The sequence below is a fragment of the Belonocnema kinseyi genome, chromosome 4, assembly GCF_010883055.1.
Source record: "Belonocnema kinseyi isolate 2016_QV_RU_SX_M_011 chromosome 4, B_treatae_v1, whole genome shotgun sequence".
NCBI lineage: Eukaryota > Metazoa > Arthropoda > Insecta > Hymenoptera > Cynipidae > Belonocnema > Belonocnema kinseyi.
Window position 1 is genome coordinate 52,898,323 of NC_046660.1, and position 21,442 is coordinate 52,919,764.

The 21,442-nt window shown below is 25.1% G+C and overlaps 2 protein-coding genes across 4 annotated transcripts in view; one reads left to right on the plus strand and one right to left on the minus strand.

Moving 5' to 3' along the window:
* LOC117171909 overlaps positions 1–13,524 on the plus strand; it is a 136,070-nt gene extending 122,546 nt beyond the window's left edge. For all 3 annotated transcript variants that reach the window (XM_033359559.1, XM_033359562.1, XM_033359558.1), the window contains 2 exons: positions 10,744–10,935; positions 13,058–13,524. In XM_033359559.1, coding sequence (XP_033215450.1) covers positions 10,744–10,750 — 7 coding nt within the window. In that variant the 3' untranslated portion in view covers positions 10,751–10,935; positions 13,058–13,524. The remainder of the gene's footprint in view (positions 1–10,743; positions 10,936–13,057) is intronic.
* Positions 1–21,442, minus strand: part of LOC117171906 — a 432,989-nt gene that overhangs the window by 134,942 nt on the left and 276,605 nt on the right. The gene's annotated exons all lie outside the window — the stretch shown is intronic.

Consider the following 21,442-nt stretch of genomic DNA (forward strand, 5'->3'; position numbering starts at 1 on the left):
CGGGGCCAGATCGGTGGTCGGTCAAGGGCTTGTCGGGCCTTTTTGTTCACTAGTTTCCGTGCGGGTAATCTTCAGGCTCTGGTCGTGAGCTAGTGAGGCTCTGTTCGGGTTATTCTTATGTTTGAGTTTTCGGCGAGGCTTTGTCAAATGAGGTAATATCTAAAAAAGCGTAATGATTTTTTTATTCTAAAACACTAAGAATATATTAAACAATAATTTTACACCGTTTTTTGGAGAATAGATTTATTAATGTTAAATTCATCTCAAATATACTTAATAAATAATTATTAAGTTTAATAATTTTGTACGAAAATCAACTTTTTATAAAAACAACTATCAAAATCTTCAAAAAGACGAAATCTTATTTTTTTTGTAGTGTTTTTTAGAAAATTGCGAATTTCTAGGAACATTTATAAATACCTTTTTATGGAATTATAAGAAAATTCATATTGGAAAAAATACATATGGATGTAGGCGAAAAGTCTGCCGAAAGTCATAAGACTCTAAATTTGTACAGATGCTTATTTTTAAATTGATCTGAAAGGTTTGCCATATGTAAATAAAGTCTAATCATTCATGTAGTTGAAATTGGAAAGAGAAAAAGTTTTTGATTAATCAGTGAAGAACAGTATCCTAGTAGTAAACTATTAAGCACGGTACAGTTCAGATTTCGCTACCACCTTCATTTGAGTCTTGCGGTTCTGGACTGGTAGCTTTAAAGAAAATCCGCCAGGGCGTGACGCGCCGCCTCTCGCACAACAGAAATGACGCGTCGAGTGTTTAAGACAGCAGTCCACACGCAACGAAGCATAATTACCTGAAGCAAAGACTACTGACCAACATGGCGGCTCTTTCAGAGCGAAGGTCTTCCATTTCTGCCTTCCAGCTGAAGTTTTTTTTTAAAATTAATATTCCACAAATTTTGGGGAATCTTAGTTACATAAATTCATGTATTTTTAAGCGTAGGATATGTTCCCCATTAAATCTTGGGTAAATTTGAGCACTTTTAAATATTTCAAAAACGTTTATGGAGATTTCCGTAAATAATAAGCATTTTGACAAACTTTTAGGGGATATTCCACAAATTTCAGGGAGTTTGATTAATATTCCACACAGATGTATTATCATATCACCCCTACTAGTACCCGATCAGGCCCAGAGTAGGATAAGTCGGGTCACCTGACTAGCCCCCGACTTATCTACCGTGACACTACTGGTCGGGGGCTAGTCAGCTGACCTGACTAGCCACCGAATTTAAGTGGAGTCGAATGGTTGGGAATCAGAATAGTTCCCCATTTGAATTTCTACACGAGCATCGATCTTCCAATACTGAACGAGAGTAGTTATCTCCTTCATCCCCCGCCCACGCTCACCAACATGTTACCGGAAAATTGAATTCGCGTTCGAAGGATATGCGAGAAACTGACATGGTTCAATTATAGAGAACTCTCTTTCTGAAAAAAGATATCGAAAGTATTAGAGAGTTTAAAACGCAGAACCAGTTGATAAATATCCCCTTTTATGAGCAACGTTTAGGCTTGATTGTTTACTTTCTCTGAATAGCTCTTTACTTTCTGCAAATGATTTTGTCAATTTATCATCTCCCGCGCTCGAAACTGTATATATGTTGAAGGTTAAATCGCGTGGGCAACCCTCTTGTGACGCACATTCACTCTGACATCCTCAATTAAAATTGATTACTCTATTATTTGATGGTAAATTAAAAACTTTTGATAACAGATCAGCAAACCTCAAGGCGAGATGAACAATTTCATTGCCACCTTTATTACAATTTTAATTATAATGATTTTATTATTGCTAGGATTTGCAACAAATCAAATGTTGACTAGCGTCATCCTTACCGTTATCCGTTGGTTTTGCTTTCTTTGTTTGATTTTTTTTAATTGCGTAATCAACAAATAATTTAAGACGATTTAGGATGGGGGATATTATTGTTTCTTATGTCTCAACAAAATCGTCAAATTTTCAAGAAAGTAGTTAAATTTTGAACCAAAAACATGAATTATAAACAAAAAATGTAATGGTTGATATTTGAAGCAAATAAAAACTTTTCAATTCAAATCAAAAACAGTTGAGATCAACCCAAAAGCAAATTTTCAAGAAAAGTTGAACCATCACAAAAAAATTTGGCAGTCAATAAGGGTGAAAATTATTTAAATAATTAAACGTTTAGTCTAAAAAATATAAATTTATGATTAAAAATGAAATAATTAAAGGTTTATCAAACCGAATTCTTTTCAATTTAAAAAAACGAATTTTCTAAAAAAAATTTTTTGATTTTTCTATCACACAGTCGAATTTTCTCCCCAATTGTTAAACTTTCAGAAAGCGAATTTTCAACAAGAGTTAGATTATTACCGAAGAAAGATTTTTTTCTAAAAAACAATAAAATTATTAACCACGTACCTAAATTTTGAACGATAAAGTTAAATTGCATTCAAAGAGGTTAATTTTCTACCAAAAACTACAAAGTTTCAACAAACTATATACATTTTTAACTGATTAAATACTTTTTTATGCCAAAAATTATAATTTTAAATTAATTAATTTTCAATTACAACAAGACAGTTGAATTTTCTACCCAAAAATATGTGTTTTCCATATAAAAAAGTTTATTTCCAACCAAACGGTTTATTTTTAGAGGGTAAACATAACAGTTGATATTTAAGCGGAAAAAACATTTTTAGTTTGCATAAAAAACAGTTGCATTGAGCCAAAAAGCGAATTTCCAAATAGAGTTGAATTTGTAACAAAGAAGGATTTATTTCCACAAAGCAGTAGAATTTTCAAATAAAAAGATGAATTTCAAACCAAAACGATTAATATTCTTTGAAAAATTCAGAATTATTAACCTAGAAAATGTATATTTTGAACCAAAAATAAAATAATTAAAATTTCACCAAGAAAAGTTGACTTTTTATATATTATTTTTTTATTCTAAAAAGCAGTTGATTTTTCTACCAAACAGATAAATGTTTTACCAAATTGTTGAATTTTTAAGCCAAAAAGGCGAACTTTCTAAAAAAAAAGTAACATTTTTAATAAAAGTACCTAAATTTTCAACAAAAGTGATGGATTGTCAATAAACTATATATTTTTTAACTGAATAGTTAAATTTTTCAATTACAAAATATAAGTTCAAAAATATTAATTTTAATTTTAACAGAGCAGTTGAATTTTTGACACCAAAAAGTACCCATAAAAAAGTTTATTTTCGACCAAACTGTTTAATTTTTAAATAAAAATATATAAGTTAATATTTTAATGGAAAAAAGGTGTTCAATTTGAATAAAAATAGTTCGATTGAGCCAAAAAGGGAATTTTCAACCAGAGTTGAATTACTTACAAAGAAAGATTTTTTCGAAAAGACAAATTTTCAGCAAACTGGATACATTTTGTAAGAGATAGTTAAATTACTAATCTATAAAATATAAATTTTAAAACAAAAATGTAATAATGAAAGTTTCACAAGTAAAAGTACATTTTCAATTTAGGAACTAAAATTTTCTAAAAAAGAGTTGATTTTTCCACCAAATAGATGAATATTTAAATAAATTGTTGAATTTGTATGCCAAACAAACGAGCTTTCTACAAAAACTGTAGAATTTTCAACAAAATACATACAAATTTTAACGAAAAAGTTACGTTAAGTTTATTTTAACGAAAATGTTAATTTTCTAACAAAAAGAAGAAATCTCAATCAGTTAAATTTTTCATCTAGAAAATATAAGTTTAAAAAAAAAATTTAAGTTTCAACAAAACAGTTGAATTTTCTACTCAAAAATATGAAATTTTCATTAAAAAAAAATTTTAACAAAACAGATTCTTTTTTAACAAAAAATATAATAGTTGATATTTGTGTCCAACAATAAGGAAAGAGCTTTTTCTGCAGCATATAAGAATTTTCAACGAAAAAGACAAATTTTTAACAAAGAATATTGATTTTTACCCAAAAAGATGAATTTTCAACAAACTATACAAATATTTCAACAAATATTTGAATTATTAAACTAAAAAGCATACACTTAAAAAATGGAATAATTGAAGTTTCGTTGAACAAAAACTAATTTTCAAATTTAAGAAATGAAATTTTTCCTGAAGAGTTGATTTTTGTACCAAATACTTGAATTTTCTACCAAATATTTGTATTTTCAAGCCGAAAAGACGAGCCTTCTATAAAACAGTAGAACTTGTAATTCAAATATCTAAACTTTATACCAAAAATTTAAATTTTCACCCAAGAAGATTAATTTTCTACAAAAACCATTTCAACAAACTGCATAAACTTTAAACGAAATAGTTAAATCTTTCAACTAAAAAATTTGAATTTTAAACCAAAAATTATATAATAAAAATTTAAAAAAACCGTTAATTTTCAGTTAAAGAAACAATAATTTTCTAGAAAAAAGTTTATTTTTAACGAATAGTTAAAATTTCTACCAAAATTTTGAATTTTCAAATCGTAAAGACGAACCTTCTACAAAACACAAGAATTTTCAATAAAAAACTTAAATTTTCAACCACAATAAATGGATTTCTAACGAAGAAGATTCATTTTCTGCCACAAATGTTAGATATTTAAACCGAAAAAAAGATTTTCAATTGAAATCAAAAACAGATAAAATGAACCCAAAATCAAATTTTGAAGAAAAGCCCAACTATAAACAAAAAACTGTCAGTCAATAAGCGAAAAAAAATTAAAATTAAATAGTCGAGTTTTTAATTTAAAAAATATAGATTTTTACCTAAAAATGGAATGATTAAAGTTTTATTGACAAAAATTATTTCCCATTTTTAAAAACGAGATATCTAGAAAATAGTTTTTTTTATACCAAATAGTTTAATTTTCTACAAGTTTATTCAACTTTTAAGTCAGAAAGGCGAGTTTTCAAAAAAGAGTAGAATATTCAACCAAATTCTTAAATTTTCAACCAAAAATATGAATTTTAAAAAAGCAATTAATTTTCTTATATAAAGATGAATTCTTAACCAAATTTTCATCTACCGTTACATTTTCTACTAAAGAAATATGAATTTTCCATTAAAAAAGTTGTTTTTCAAGCAAAGATTTTAACTTTCAATAAAAAATATAAGAGTTGATTTTTGGACTAAAGAAAAATTTCATGTTTAAATAAAAAATAGTTTTAAGTCAGAAAGCCAATTTTAAACAAAAGATAAATTACTAACAAAGAAAAAAACTGAAATTTTATAAAACAGTAGAATTTTCAACCCAAAAGATGAATTTTGAATGAAACAGATTAATATCCTCCGAAAAAATACAAATTTTCAGTACACTGGATAAATTTTCAATAAAAAATGGAATAATAAAATATTCACTGAAAAAATTTTATTTTCAATTAAACAAAAAAAAATTCTACAAAACAGTTGATTTTTTTACAAAAGAGATGAATTTTCTACCGAGTTGTTGAATTTTTAAGAGGAAAAGACAAGCTTTCTACAAAACTGTAGAATTTTCAACCAAATACCTAAATTTTGTTCGAACAAGTTGAATTTTACCCCAAAGGGTTTAATTTTCTATCATAAAAGACAAATTTTCAATATGCTATTAAAATTTGTAAATGAATAGTCAAAGTTTTTAAATAAACAATATCAATTTGAAAAAAAAATCAATTTGAACAAAGCAGTTCAATTTTCAACCCGAAAATATGAATTTTCTATAAAAAAAATCTCAATTTCAACCAAACATCTTAATTTTCGACGAAAAATATAACATTTGATATTTAAATCGAAATAAGATTCTCAATTTAAATAAAAAACAGTTACTTGAGCTTAAAGGCGAATTTCCAACAAGAATTGAATACTAACAAAGTAAGATTTTTTTCCCGCAACACACATTCCAACTTCCAATTTGAATAAAAATCAGCTTTGAGCCAGAAATTGAATTTTAAAAGAAAGTTGAATCACTAAAAAAGAACAAAACTACAATTCTACAAAACAGCAGTATTTTCAACCAAGAAGATGAATTTTTAACCGCAAATGGAATAATTAAAGTTTCAATAAGAAAAATTAATCTTCTGTTTTTAAAAATCTACAAAACAGTTAAATTTTTCACCAAATAGATTAATGTTTAACCAAATAGTTTAATTTTCAATGGAAAATATAACAGAGGATTTTTCACATTTTAAAATATTTTCGATTTAAATGTAAAAAAATCGAATTGAACAAAACAGCGAATTTTCAACAAGAGTTGAATTACTAACAAAGAAAGATTTTTTTCTGCAGAATAGTAAAGTTTTTAGTGATACATCTAAATTGTCAACCAAGAACATTAATTTTTTATAAAAAAAAAAGAAAATATGTTCAACAAATTATAAAAGCTTTTAACCAAAAAGTTTAATTATTAACCAACAACATATAAATTTTTAACAAGCAATGGAATAATAAAATTTTCATTGAAAAAAAAAGAATTTTTAAGTTTAATAAACGAATTTTCTACAAAAGAGTTGATTTTTCTACCAAATTGTTGAAGTTTGTAGAATATTTTTTTAATTCTACCTGAAAAAACGAACTTAAAACAGTTGAATTTTCCATCAAATACGAAACTTTTATTTTAAAATTTAATTTTTAGCCAAAAGACTAAGTTTTCACCAAAAAGACGAATTTTCAACAACTTACATACATTTTTAACAAAATAATTAAATCTCCAAAAGAAGAAAATAATATTAACTTTTAACCAAAAATGAAATAATCAAAGTTCTAATTAAAAAATCGTTAATCTTCAATTTAAAATTTTTCTTACCCAATTTCTACAAAACAATAGAATTTTCAATCAAATACTTATATTTACAACCAAAAAAATAATTTTCTACCAAGAAACTTCATTTTATGACAAACAGTTAATTTTCAAATTTAAAAACAAAGAAATTTCTGCAAAAACATTTATTTTTCTACTAAATAGTCGAATTTGTTACCAAATGGTTCAATTTTCAAGGCAAATAAATAAACTTTCTACAAAACTGTAGAATTTTCTATCGAGTACTTAAATTTGAAATCAAAAAGTTTAATTTTCAACAACAAAGATTATTTTGTTACCAAAAAACAGAAATTCCCAAGAAAATATACACATTTTTACAAAAAATTAAATACTTAAAGTTTTTTCAATAGAATTTATTTTCCATCTACAAAAAATTTCTGCAAAACAGTTGTTTTTTCTACCAAATAAATGAATTTTCTACCAAATTTTCAAATTATCAAGCCAAAAAAAAAAGAATTTTCAATAGAACATTTAAAACTTTCAAAAAATTAGTAAAATTTTTAACTAAAAGACATTAATTTTCAACCAAGAATATAATAATAGTAAGCTAACTAAAAATAGTTGAATTTTCTTGAGTTCTATTAACTCAGTTCGCATTCAGACGAGAAAAAAAAAACAAGAAAAGTTAAAAATTGGTTGATAACAGGATAAAAAAGGGAAATCTTAGAGAAGGGCAAAAATATGGCAATAGGGGAAAGAGAGTTTTCTAACTGTTTATGTATTTAATTTAATTTTTTTTCAAGCATTTCAAAAAATTGTTATTAACTTTTATATTTCTCATTTGAGGTGTTACATTTTGCGTTAACCCCTCCACTTGTACATCACAAATCGACAACAAAAACCCCCCACCCTCGGCCACTTCACGAATGACACAGTTTTTGAATGGCCCCTAAGTTCAAATTATATTTTTCAGATGAATTCTTTTCTTCATTTGAGTACTTCGTGCATTTGATAATAATAAGGTAAAATACCTACAAGCCGGAATACAAAGCAAATAGCTGAAACAGATCACGTAGATCAAAGAGCAAGTCAAAAAGTGAATGCAGGTGTTGAATATATTCTACGTGTGCATAGTATTTCAGGTCAATCGTTTGTTTGCCTGGTTTGATAAAAATTTTATTTTCTTGGTTGAAAATGCACCTGTTCATCAGTTTCGGCTGAAAAAAATTAACTATTCTGTTGACAATTTATTTTATTTGGTTGAAAATTTATTTTTTCACTAAAAAATTACCAATTCTATTTATGATTGAAAGTTTATTTCTCTTGTTAAAAATTAAACTAGTTTGTTAAAGGTTTCTTTCTATTTTCAGTTGAAAATTTATTTCTCGAACTAAAAATTGAACTCTTATATTGTTTGTTGTATTTGGTTAAAAATAATTTTTTGTTTGTAAAAGACTCATAAATTTAGCTAAAAACTCCTTTCTCGTCTTGAAAGTTTAAGCTATTTTTTAAGAATTCTCTTTTTGTTGAAAATTTATTTTTCAAACTGAAAAATGAACTCTTCTATTTTGGGTTGAAAATTGATCTTTTTCAGTCATAAATTAACACCATTTCTTGAAAATTGGTCTTTTTTGGTAGAAAGTTCATGTCTTGTCTTTATAAATTGAACTTTTTGAATAACAAAAATTTTTTTTGATAGAAGATTTATCAATTTGGTTGAAAATTAATTTATTTCTTTGAAAATTCAACTAATTTGTTAAAACTATTCTATTTATAATTAAAAATTTACATTTTTAATGGAAAATTCGTATAATTTGTTAAAAATTTGTCTCCGGTAGAAAATTCATCTTTTTGGTTGCAAATTCAACAAATTGGTTTAAAATAATTTTTTTGGTGAAACATTCATCAATTTAGTTAAAATTCAGTTTCTTTTCTTAACAATTTGATTAGTTTTTTAAAAATTCACTTTTTTGTTTAAAATATATTTTTTTAGTATATAAAATAAAATATAAAATATATTTAAAAATAAAATATATTTTTATATTTTTTGTAATTTGATCTTTTTCAGATAAGAACTCATCTAATTTGTTGAAAATTTGTAAATTTTGGTAAAAAGTTCATCTCTTGTATTTGTAAACTTTTTGTTTGAAAATAAATTTTTTTTTTAAGAAGATTGAACAATTTAGTTAAAAATTCATTTCTTTTCTTGGAAATTCAACTAATCTGTTGCAAAGTCGTTTTTTTTTCGTTGAAAATTTATTATTTCAACTGAAAAAATTGAACTTTTCAATTTATGGCTGAAAATTTAAATTTTTTGGTTGAAAATTCGTGTAATTTGTTCAAAATATTTCCCTGTTTGATAGAAAATTTATCTTTTGGGTTGGAAATTCAAAAAATTGTTTGAAAATAATTTTTTTCTCTTAAAGATTCATCAATTTAGTTAAAATTAAATTGATCTGCACACATTTAATTAATCTGTTCAAAATTTGTTTTTTCTTAAAAATTTATTCTTCAAACCGAAAATTGCACTATTCTACTCTTGGCTGTAATTTTATCTTTTTCGGGTAAAAATTATATAATTAGTTGACAATTTATCTTGGTAAAAAGTTAATCTTTTTGATTGAAAAATTTTTCAATTGTTGAAAGGTTCATGAATTTAGTTAAAAATTCATTTCTTTTGTTGAAACTTTAAATAATTTTTTGGAAAGTCGTTTTTTGTTGGAAATTAATTTCTTAGTTGAAAATTAACGTATTCTATTCTTGGTTGAAAAAGTATTTTTCCTAGTTAAAAATTCAGATATTTTTTTTTATTTGCCTCTTTTTGGTTGAAAATTCATTTCTTCTGTTGAAAATTTATAGCATTTATTAAAAATTAATATTTTTAAAGGGTAATTAAACTTTCTCTTATTTGCTTAAACGCTTATTTGTTTCAGTCAAAAATTAATTTATTTCATTGAAAATCTTAGATACAACATCTTAGATACGATTATTTTTCTTTATTGACTGAAAAATCGTTTTTGGCTGCAAACTAAATATTTGTTGACAATTTCTCTTCTTGGTTTAAAAATTAGTTTGTTATATTTTCTGTTTAATTCAACTGTTTTTTCTTTTTCCTTTTTAGGTTTTGTGTTGAAAACGAATTTATTTATATTAAATATTCATTATTTTAGCTGAAAATTTAAATAATTTGATCGAAATTCTTTTCTTAGTTGGTAATTAATTTTTTTTCAATTCAAAATTTAATTTTACATTTTTTGTTCAAATTTGATCTCCTTTTGTCAAAAAATCAGCTATTAGATTAAAAATTTATAGTTTCAAATATTTTATTAATAATTTAACACTAATGTGAAAATTTAGGTTTCTTAATTGCAAATTACAGTATTTGGCTTAAGATTTTATGGTAATTTGTTCAAAATTCATCAGTTTGGCGTAAAATGAATCCTCTTTTTCGAAAATGTAAATATTTTGTTGATAATGGGTATATTTTTGGTAAAAAATTTACTTTTTTATTAAGTATTAAATTTTTTAATTTTAAATTCATCTGATTTGTAGACTATTAATATTTTAGTCTCCAAACTTCTAAAATTTGATAGAAAATTCAAGTATTTGCTGAAAAATTGAACTACTTTCTTAAAAATAAACATTTGTTTTTAATTTTTCGTGGAAAATGTATACTTTTTATTGAGAATTAAACTATTAATTTAAGAAGTTTATATGAAAAGTTGAAAATAATAATAATATTATAAAAAATAATAAAATAATAAACTTGATAATAATTTAATATTTTATGACTTTAGTGAAGAGAATTTCCAGCGTTGAAATTATTCGAATTGGAAAAGTGATTTGTAGAATTGAGTAAAACTTTTTAATTTACATATAAATGTTAGTTGTAATATCCGTCTAAAAATCCGATTGGATCGTTTAAAGTAAATGTGACCAATAGTGATTCGTAAGGAAAAAAATCCGTTATAGTGCATCATAAAGTTTTACTTTGTAACATGTTGCAGATTTTAGTATCAGATGCAGCATCGATTTCAAGAGAAAATTTCTATTCTGCATTTGCCGGCAATTCACGAGTCAATTATTTTTTGATGTTGTTACTTATTATTTCCTCTGGATAAACTCTGCAGGAAGAAGACTAATTATCACTCAACTTCAGATAGAAAGTACATCCGCATCATATTTCACATTTTATATAAGTATGTGTTTAAATGATACTACATTCCTACAAATACCGATGCAAAAAATACATAAATACTTGATGAAAGATGCTTTTAATTTTATGTCTACAAATCACTAAAGAAATTGGATTCAAAATTCAACAACTTAGTAGAAAGATTAGTTTCTCTGTTATACATTTTTTTAAGGACTTATAATTTTAGTTAAAAACTCGTTTTTTTTGTGGAAAGTTGTACTATATTGTTGGAAATTTGTTTTATTTTTTAATTTTTCAAAATTAGGCCTGTTAACTGAAAATTAAAAAATTTGGTCAAAAGATTAATTACTTTGTTCAAAATTTATTTTTTGATGTTATCACTCGTAATTTTGGTTCAGAAATAATTTCTTTTAAAATTTAAATATGTTGTTGACAATTTCATTTTTTCGATGAAAATTGATTTTTCAAATTCAAAATTTAAGTAATTTATTTTTGGTTGCAAATTTATATTTTTTGTTAAAAATTCGTCTTTTTTGGTAGAAATTTAATCTTTTTTGATAAAAATGTAACTGTTTGTTTGAAACTAAACTTTATTAATAAAAATTCATATTTTCAAGTTGAAAATTTGTTTTGTTATCGAAAATTGATTTTTTCGTAGTGAAAAATTATATATTTCATTTTCGCTACTAAATTAATATGTTTAGATGAAAATTAAGCTAGTTGGTTGTAAATTTGTGTATTTGTGTAAAAAATCGCATTTTTTGGTATAAAATTAATTATCTCTGTTAAAAAGTTAACTGCTTTGTTAAAAATATATCTATTGTGTTAAAAAAAATGTTTTTTTTTTGTTTGGTAGAAAAACTTTTTTTGTGTGTAAAAAATTCAACTGTTTGGTTGATAATTAATCTATTAAGGTTGAAGGTTCAAGTATTTTGTTGAAAACGTATTTTTTTAAATTAAATACTTCATTTTTTTGTTGAAAATTCATCAAATACGTTAAAAATTCAACTAATTTCTTGAAAGTTCGTTTTCTGTTGCTTACGTACTAATAAGTAGAACTCAAACTTCCATTATTTGGTTAAAAATTTATTTGTTTTGTTAAAAAATAGTTTTTTATTGAAAATTAATTTTCTTTAATGAATATTCACCTGGCTTATTTTTAGTTAAAACTGTTCTTTTTCACTTTAAAAACTCACCTATTTGTTTGAAAATTGATGAAATTTGTTGAAAATCTCTTTGGTTTATAGAAAATTAATCTCGTTAGTTGAAAATTATTTTTTTTATTCAAAATTAATTGTTTTAAAAAAATTCAAATATTTGTTTTCTAAGCATGTACATTTCTGCAATATAAAATGCAGTTTTCTTTTTTAATGTTTCCTTTACAATTTTTTAAAATCGATAGACAAATAAAAAATCAAAAGAAAGAAAATTTCCGACAAAAACTTGAAATCAAATTCCCGACAATTTGAAATTCCTGGCAGTTCATGATATTACCGAATTTTGAAATTCCCAAAATAAAATTGCCAACATAGGAAAATTCAATAATCTGAACAATTCATAAATGATTAACTAATAACATAATAATTATAATAATATTCTTTTATTAGTTTGACATCCTTTTTTATTTGTATTTTATTATTTATTTATTATTATAACCCTTTTTTAATGCTTAGATTCGGGACTTTTATCATTCAAAAACTTTCTTGTGTCGGCTGTTTTATGAAGTCGTATATATTGTAATTTCAAGAATTTAATTTCGGGGTTAATTTTTTATCGAGATTGAGCGGATTACCCAAGTTTACAAGTGTATTACTTATAATGATAAGTTGATTACCTAGGAGTAAACTCTATTACCGATAATTACAAGAGTATTGTCTGCAAGCACACAGGGTTACTTGTATTACTTCAGATTACAAGTAAAGTATATCATATTACAAATGGATTACTATTTATAAGCTAAAATCACAATCGGATTACATAAGATTACAACTGGTTTATCTACATCTACAAATGGATTACCCCGTATTACAAGTAGATAACCCCTCATAATAAGTGAACAATCTAGAATTACACAAAATTACTTGGATTACTCTAGATCACAAGTAGATTACTAAGGATAACAGGTAAAATATCTAGGATAACAAGTCTATTACCTATGTTTACAGGTAACCTACGAAGATGAACAAGTGGATTACCTACCATTATAAGTAAATTGCCTAGAATTACACAGGATTACTTGTATTACTCCATATTACAAGTAGATTACATTGGATTACAAGTGGACAACCTACGATTAAATGTGAATTAAATAAAATTACAGCTAGTTTGTCTAGGATTACAATTGGATTACCCCAAGTTACATCCGGATTTCCTAGAGTTAAACTATATTACTTTTATTACTTAACATTACAAATGTATTACCTAGATTTACGATTGGATTATCTGATCTTACAATCAAATTACCTAGGATTAAAAGTGCATTATCTAGGAATACATGCAAATGATCTGCATTGCAAGTTTATTATCTAGGATTGTACTGTCGAAATTGTATTACTCAAGATTACAAGTAGATCCCATTATTAGAATAACTGGTTAACGCTCTACTTATGGTTAGTGGCTTCCCCGGTTTAAATCCGGACTGAGGGACATTTTTTATTGTTACTACAAATATTAGACCAGTAATCGACAATTGTGAATATTTTAACATTAAAAGAAAAGAAAATAATTTGCTTCCAATAGCACTTGTACCTAAGTCTCTATTTCTGTACCGATAAAAGCTTTTTATAGATTCCTGATAAGAAGTTACGAGGACGCACATGTAAGTTTGCTCTATTACACAATAATTATCATTTGCTACGCACAAACATGTAAGTGTTACACAAGCTACTATCTTACCTGTTGTGAAGCGAAATGAACCTTTCAAACCAGAAAGCATATGAAAACGGTAATAATTGATAGCCAAGTCATGCTAACTTATAAGTAAACGATAGATTAATAAATGATAGTAATTTGTGGCATTGATCGTCCGCAGATACGTTTTATTTTAATTGGAAAATAGAGAAGGTGAAAAATTCTAATAAGCTTAGGTTGTCACACCTTGGCTTATTTGTATGAATTGCTAATAGTTCCTATTATTATACAATGCTTAAATGCAATAATTCAGGTAATAGTACGTGATTTAGAACAAGTCGTATAAAAAGTTCAAAAAATGAGTCCTAGGTTTTGTTAGATAAATTAGGTAGATTACGATTTGATTTTGTCGAGTGAAAGGCCTATGCGAACCCAAATATGGTACAAATCTGATACAACTCTACCTACAAAACTCAAATATTATTTAACTTTGAAGACGTATACAAAACCCAACATTATGCTTTGACAACCTATGCGAATCCCAACATTATACAACTTTGACAACCTACGCGAGCCCCAACATTATACAAATTTAAGAACCAATGCAAACTCCAACTTTATAGAACTTTGACACCTATACAAACCCCAATATCACACAATTTTGACAAACTATCCGAACGTCAGCATTAGACAACTTTTACACCTAATGCGAGCAACAACATTGTACAACTTTGAGAACCTATGCAAACCCCAACATTATACGATTTTGATAGTCCATGCAAGCCCCAACTTTATACAGCTTTGAGAACCTATACGAACCCCAAACTTTTACAACATTGACAAACTATACGAACCCTAGCATTATAAAACTTTGACAACCTTTACGAACCCAAACATTACACAACTTTAACAACATATACGATCCACTTCATTATACAACTTTGAGTACCTATGTGAGTTACAATATTATACATTTTTGACAACATATGCGAACCCCAACGGTTTGCAACTTTGACAACATATATGAACCCCAACATTATACATGTTTAATAACCTTCACAAACCCCCACATTATACAAATTTGACAACCTATACAAACTTCAAAATTATACAACTTTGACAACCTTTACGGACCCGATTAATATAACTTCAACAAGCTATACGAACCCACGCATTATAAAACTTTGACAACCTATGCGGGGCAAGATATTTTACAACTTTGACAACCTATACATATTTCAATATTATAGAACTTTGACAACCTTTACTGACCCGATTGATATTACTTAAACAACCTATACGAACCCCAAAATTATACAACTTTGACAACCTATACGAACCTCCACATTGCAAAACTTGGACAACTTATGCGAACTCAAACATGATACAACTTTGGCTACCTATAAAACCCTAATACTATGAAAATTTGAACAACTATACAAAACCCAACTTCATACTTCGTCAACATATGCGAACCTCAAAGTTACACAACTTTGACAAAATATACGAATCCCAACCTCATGCAACTTTAATAACCTAAAGGAACCCCCACATCATACAACTTGAACCACCTATACGAGCCCCAAAAATATACAACTTTGACAACCTATACAAACCTCAACATTACAGAACTTTGACAACCTATAGCGACATCAATATTATATAAATTTAACAACCCTTACGAACCCCAGCATTATACAGCTTTGTCAATATATACGAACCCCCATATTGTACTACTTTGAAAACCTATGCCAGCCCCAACATTATACAGATCTTGAAACCTATACGAACCCTAACGTCATACAATTTTGACAACCTATACGAACCCCAACATTATAGAACTTTGACAATACATGCAAACCACAACATTATTTGACTTTGACAGCCTATGCGAGCCCCAGCATTATACAACCTTGAGAACCTATATGAACCCCAAAGTTATACAACTTTGACAAACTATTCGAACTCAGTATTATACAACTTTGATCGACAATACAAATACAAACATTACACATTTTTGACAACTTATACCTCTTTTTAGAATTTTCATTTTATACATCGAAAAACTGAAATTAAATTACACAATTTTTTATAGCTAAACCTTCATCGAGCCATGAACAATTTTTGTGCCAAGTTTCAGATTTAGGAGATTTAGGAGATTTACGAGAACACTCCTTACAATACTTTTTTCAACGTTTGTCCTGTTTTGAAATGAGTATCTAAATTCAGTTTTAAAATTATATGTACATGTATTTTAATTTTTCAATTTGCTTAAAATGTTATTATTAAATCAAATATATACCAAATTTAATTTGAAATTTATAGAAAAATTTAAAGTAAAAATTATTTGAATGTGTCAATGAAAATAATAGTTTGATGATTTTTATTTTATAAACTAAGGCATTAATTATTAGTTATTAAATTATTATTATCTCTTAAGTTATGCAATTAAATAGTAACTATTATTTATTTTTGTAATGAAAGTTTATTTTATTCTTTCTTCATTCTCAAAATACCTCTATAAGAATTATAAACTTGATTTCAATGTTTGTGATGTTGTTAAATTGGAAATAAAATGTTTACTTAAAATAATAGTTTTAGGTTTTTTATTTTGTAAAATGATTAATTAAGATTAAGATATAGTTTTTTCTCAATTTATCTAACATAAATTCATTATTCACTTGAGGTTTAAATAATTAAATATTGGAAATAATTCGAATAATGAAAGTTTATTTTTGCTTAAAAGATCCCTATTCTATTCTGCTTACATAATTTCTCAAAAGTTTTCGATGTTGTGAAATGAGTATTTGAATTTAATTTTCAAAATAATAAGTAAATACTTTTTTATTTTGCTGAAATTAGCATAAAAGGTAACTAACCAATGAAAATTTCATAAATAAAAGTTAAAATCAACAAAAATATTTAAAGTGAAAATGATTACAATGTTTTAATGCAAATGATAGTATAATGCTTTTTCTGTCGTGAACAGATAAATTCATTATTAGCGGAATAATTTTTTTCAAATATCAGGTTACATGAAGAATGAATCTTCAATTTTTCTTACTTTTTGTAATGTTTTCATTTTTCCGAAAATAAGTATTAAAGCTTATTAATAAATCAAACTTTCAGAAATGAAAGTTCAAGAAATATATTGTATACAAAGTAAAACTTATTTAAATGTTTCAAAAAAAAAAATTGTTTAATGCTAAATCGAATTAAATTTCAGAAATCAAAGATTATATTTTTTTAAATATATAAAGTAAAAATTATTAGAATGTGTGCGTTCTTTTAGAATCTAATTTCAGCAAGAATTTAAATATTCCGAAGCTTTTAAGAAATAAATATTTAATGAAAAAATGGGTAAATGATGGAAATTAATAAAAAAAAAGTTAGCGCGCACTTATAATAATCTGGTACTAACAAGCTGTTAAACAGGACGAAGGAATTTTTTAATATTATTATTATCAATAACAGGAAAATAATATGGTAATTGATAATGATAATGATAATAATAATAGGATTATAAACCGCGAAAGCATTGAGTTTGAATGAATGGCCTTCGTGATTGTGCGTGAAATGCTCGAACTTAAAACGAAAGAGAATCAACTTTTTATGACTCGAAGCAAATTAATTTTTCAACAACTATAAAGGCGATTGATTGGCATCAATCACACGCTCATAATCAAGATAATCGCAGAAAATAGTGTTTAATAGCCTTTTCATTTACGACTATTTTCAAAATTTTTTATGATTGCATGTGAGTATATTTATTTAAATAAAAAAAGAAAAATACGTAACACGTTGCTCAGAAATTATTGAGGCAACACGAAACAATTGTTTAAATACGACGCTCTGAAATTATTGACCTTGTACGTGTTTGTTACTCTACATGTGTTTGGAAACGCAAATGCATACTTTTATAAAATAAAAATGTATGTTAATGATATTTTAACTTTCCTGGATTTTTATTCTCTAACATTGAAACTATAAATAATTTAAATATTTGTTATTAAATACAGTTTTATATATTAGGATTTTTTGAAGATTTTGTAAATATAATTACGAGCAAATTTTTAATTTGAATGATTTTAAATTTAAAGCGGTTGAAATTTAAAAAATAGTTTTGAACAATATTTGGAATTTATTGAAAGAGAATTGAAAAGATTGAAAGCGTTTAAAAGGGAATAATTTTAAATTTTAAAACTTTTATTTCGATGCGTCACAATTTAAAAGATATTATTTTGAATTACAGAATCTTAAAATTAAATGATTTCAGATTGAAATTTTAAAATAAGATGAAATTAAAAACGTTTAAAATTAAATAATTTCAGATTTAAATTTCTAATATTAGATGATTTAGAATTCGATTAAATTTAAATTGCAATTGAAAAAATTGAAAATTCTTCAATTTTAAGGTTTCACAAATTAAAATTGATTACTTCTTAATATTGAGAATTGAATAATATTTAAGTTTTAAGATGTAAAAATAGAACTTTTTAAATATAAAGTATTGTCAAAATAAAAATTCTATAATTTTGAAGATGTATAAATAAAAATGAGTAAATACTGATGATTTTAAAGATTCGAAAGTAAACCCTTGAAAGGACAGCAGTTCTGACTGAAATTTCACCAATTTAAAACTTTTCAATTTTGAATGATTTATAATTTAAAATTCTGGAATGATAAAAAAATGCAATTGAAAGTTCTTTAATTCTTAATATTTAATGATTTTGATGATTTTCCAAAACAAAAGACAGGTATTGAAATCCATATTTTACAAATTGAAAAAATTTCAAATGTGAAGCCTCAAAAATACAGAATTCTTAATTAGAAAACTTTAAACATGAAAAGTTTTTTAATAAGTTTGAAAATTGGAAAAATTCTTCAGACAAAAGTTTAACTTGTATAATTTTTAATCATCTGTGTTAAAAATAGAAAATTTTATTATGAATTAAAACATTTTGAATTTGAATGATTGCAGATAAAAATGTAGAAAATAGTAAAAATTAAAAATTGTCGAGATTGAATAATATCGGATTAGCATTTTGAACACTGGATCAATAAAAATTTTTAAAAATTGAAATTGCAATTGAAAACACATAAATTTCTAAGACGTATAATAAGGATTCAAAATTTTTATGATTTTGAAAATCAAAAGTCAAGTTTGTTTGTCTAAATCTTTTAAATTAAAGAAATTTTGAAATCAAATTATCTGAATTAGCAAATTTTTAATCGCAAATTATAAAAGTTGAAAAATAAATTTCATTAAATTGAAAATTGAAATTTTAATCAAAAACACTTAAATTTGAGACATGCAAATATAAGATAAACAATCAAATTTGTATGATTTTGGAAATCACAAGTCAAGCTTTCAAGTCTAAATTTTCCAAGTTGAAAAAATCTTGAATGGAAGTTATGTGAATTACCGAATCTTTAATTGTAAATTGTAAAAATAAAAAACTCTTCATTTTTAAATATTTGTTATTTAAAGTTCTACAATATCAGAAGTAAAGTTTTAATTCTGAATCGTAAAAATTAAAAAAATTTCCAAACAAATCATCAAAATTACATCACTCTAATTAAAAGTTTGTTAAAGGCGAAAGTTTTTTTTTAAAGCGACTTTCTAACTCCATTTTAAGAAAAAAATGATAAAAGCAACAATAAATTGTTTGAGCCATTTATCTGAATATCTAATTATCAGTATGAAATTGTATTTTATGTATTAAAAAAAATTTTTAATTTAACAAAATTTTAAATCATGATCAGCGTTAAAAACTTGCAAATCTCATTTTTTCACTTACGGGATTTTTTTGTTGACTATAAAACAGACTTATGAGGGTGATATTTAAAAAGTAATATTCTATTCGAATTTTATGGTTAATTGTAAAAAGAATGTTGAGGTTAAACTCGATTAAGCTATTATTGAAATTTTAATAATCTTTTTTTCTCGTGAGATACGCGATGAGAATATATTCGCTAAAGCCGAAAGGAGTTTTAACAAAAGAGAATTCACAATTACTAAATTTTTTGAACGAATTCGGACAAATTACCGGGCGACATGCATAAAGATTCAAATAACAATTTTCCACCTCATTTTTGGATCACCTTACTCTTATATTGTATGCATATTAAATATCAATCTACAACAAACATCGATTTACTCTTACTGATTTATTATTTGAAATGTATTAATATTTAAGAACAAGTTTTAATTTTTTGCTATGAAGTAACAAAATATGACTGGTGCCACTGAACTGTAACTCGAGAAGAGTGTCGAGTACCGTAATTTCAGAGCTTGGATTAAAGCCTGCTATGAGCTCTTATATTCTTATGAATCCGACACACTTTTTTATTGCAACTTCTACTGAGTCAACATTCATAAAAGGATATATACATTTTTTTATCCCGTTACTGAAATAAATGGATCCGGGATATTTATATTAATATAGATTCCTACTTTCTAAACCTAAATTAGCAACAATTCAACTAATTACATCAATACTAAAGATTTCAACTGATAAAGCAGTTCTTTTAAGTTCACTTTTAAAGCATTTCGGAGAAGTTTTTTCAAATGTAATAAATGTGGGAAATATATTAATTAAAATAACAAGTGATCTAAATGTGGTGTAGAAAATTACATTATGAACCAAAGACATAAGGTTTTAACAAAATAGTTGAATTTCTAACGAAAAAAACATTTTTTTAACGTTAATTGTAAATCTTAAACCAAAAAGATTAATTTTTAACTAAATTGATGAATCTTCAAAAACAAAATTAATTAGTATCAAAATACCTACAACAACAGAGTCAACATTTAATCAAATAGTTGAATTTTGAAACAAAACGATGAATTTTTAACCCGAAATATTATAGCTACATTTCTATTTAAAAAAAGTTGATTTATGTAAACATAATTTTAACAAAACAGTATGAGAATATAAGTTTTCAACAAAGAAGTTAATTGTCAATAAGATAATGAAATTTTAAACCAAAAAGGGTACTTTTTTTACAAAACTGTTAAATTTTCAAGTCAAAAGGACAATTTTTATTCTAAATACATGAATTTTCCACTTAAAAATAGCAATATTCAATAAAAAATTAAAAATAATTACATTTTTAATTAAAAAAGTTCAATTTAAAAAAGAAACTAGTTTCTAACCAAATAGTTATATGTTCCATCAAAATAGTTGAATTTTCAACTTCAAAAAAGATTAATTTTCAATAACTAAAGCTCATTCTTAAACAAGAAAGATTTTTCGGTAAAAAAAACAAATAAATCAACAAATTAAAAAAAATTTTAAGTTCAAGCAAAAAATAAGAATTTAAAATAAAAAATTTCATTTCCACCCAAGAAGTTGAATTTTCAAAAAATAATTAAATTTTTAACCTAACAATAAAATTTTACATCAGAACATAAATGATTATTTTGTAATTAATTCTAAGAGTAAATTAAAAAGATTACTAAACCCTTTTGATTATTTCTTAAAATTTTGAAAAAGAGTGCAAAGATTTTAGAACAAAAGTTTTCAATTTTGCCCTATTACGTAGTTGGAGAAGAAATTTCTATAAGTTAAGGAGATATGCAGAAGTTTTGAAATGATTAAAAAATAATCAAAACTTGCTACATTTTTTAAGAATTTTGTAAAGTTTCACGAAAATAAAAAAAAATTGTCAGGTTCCTAGAAAAAATTAAAATTAAA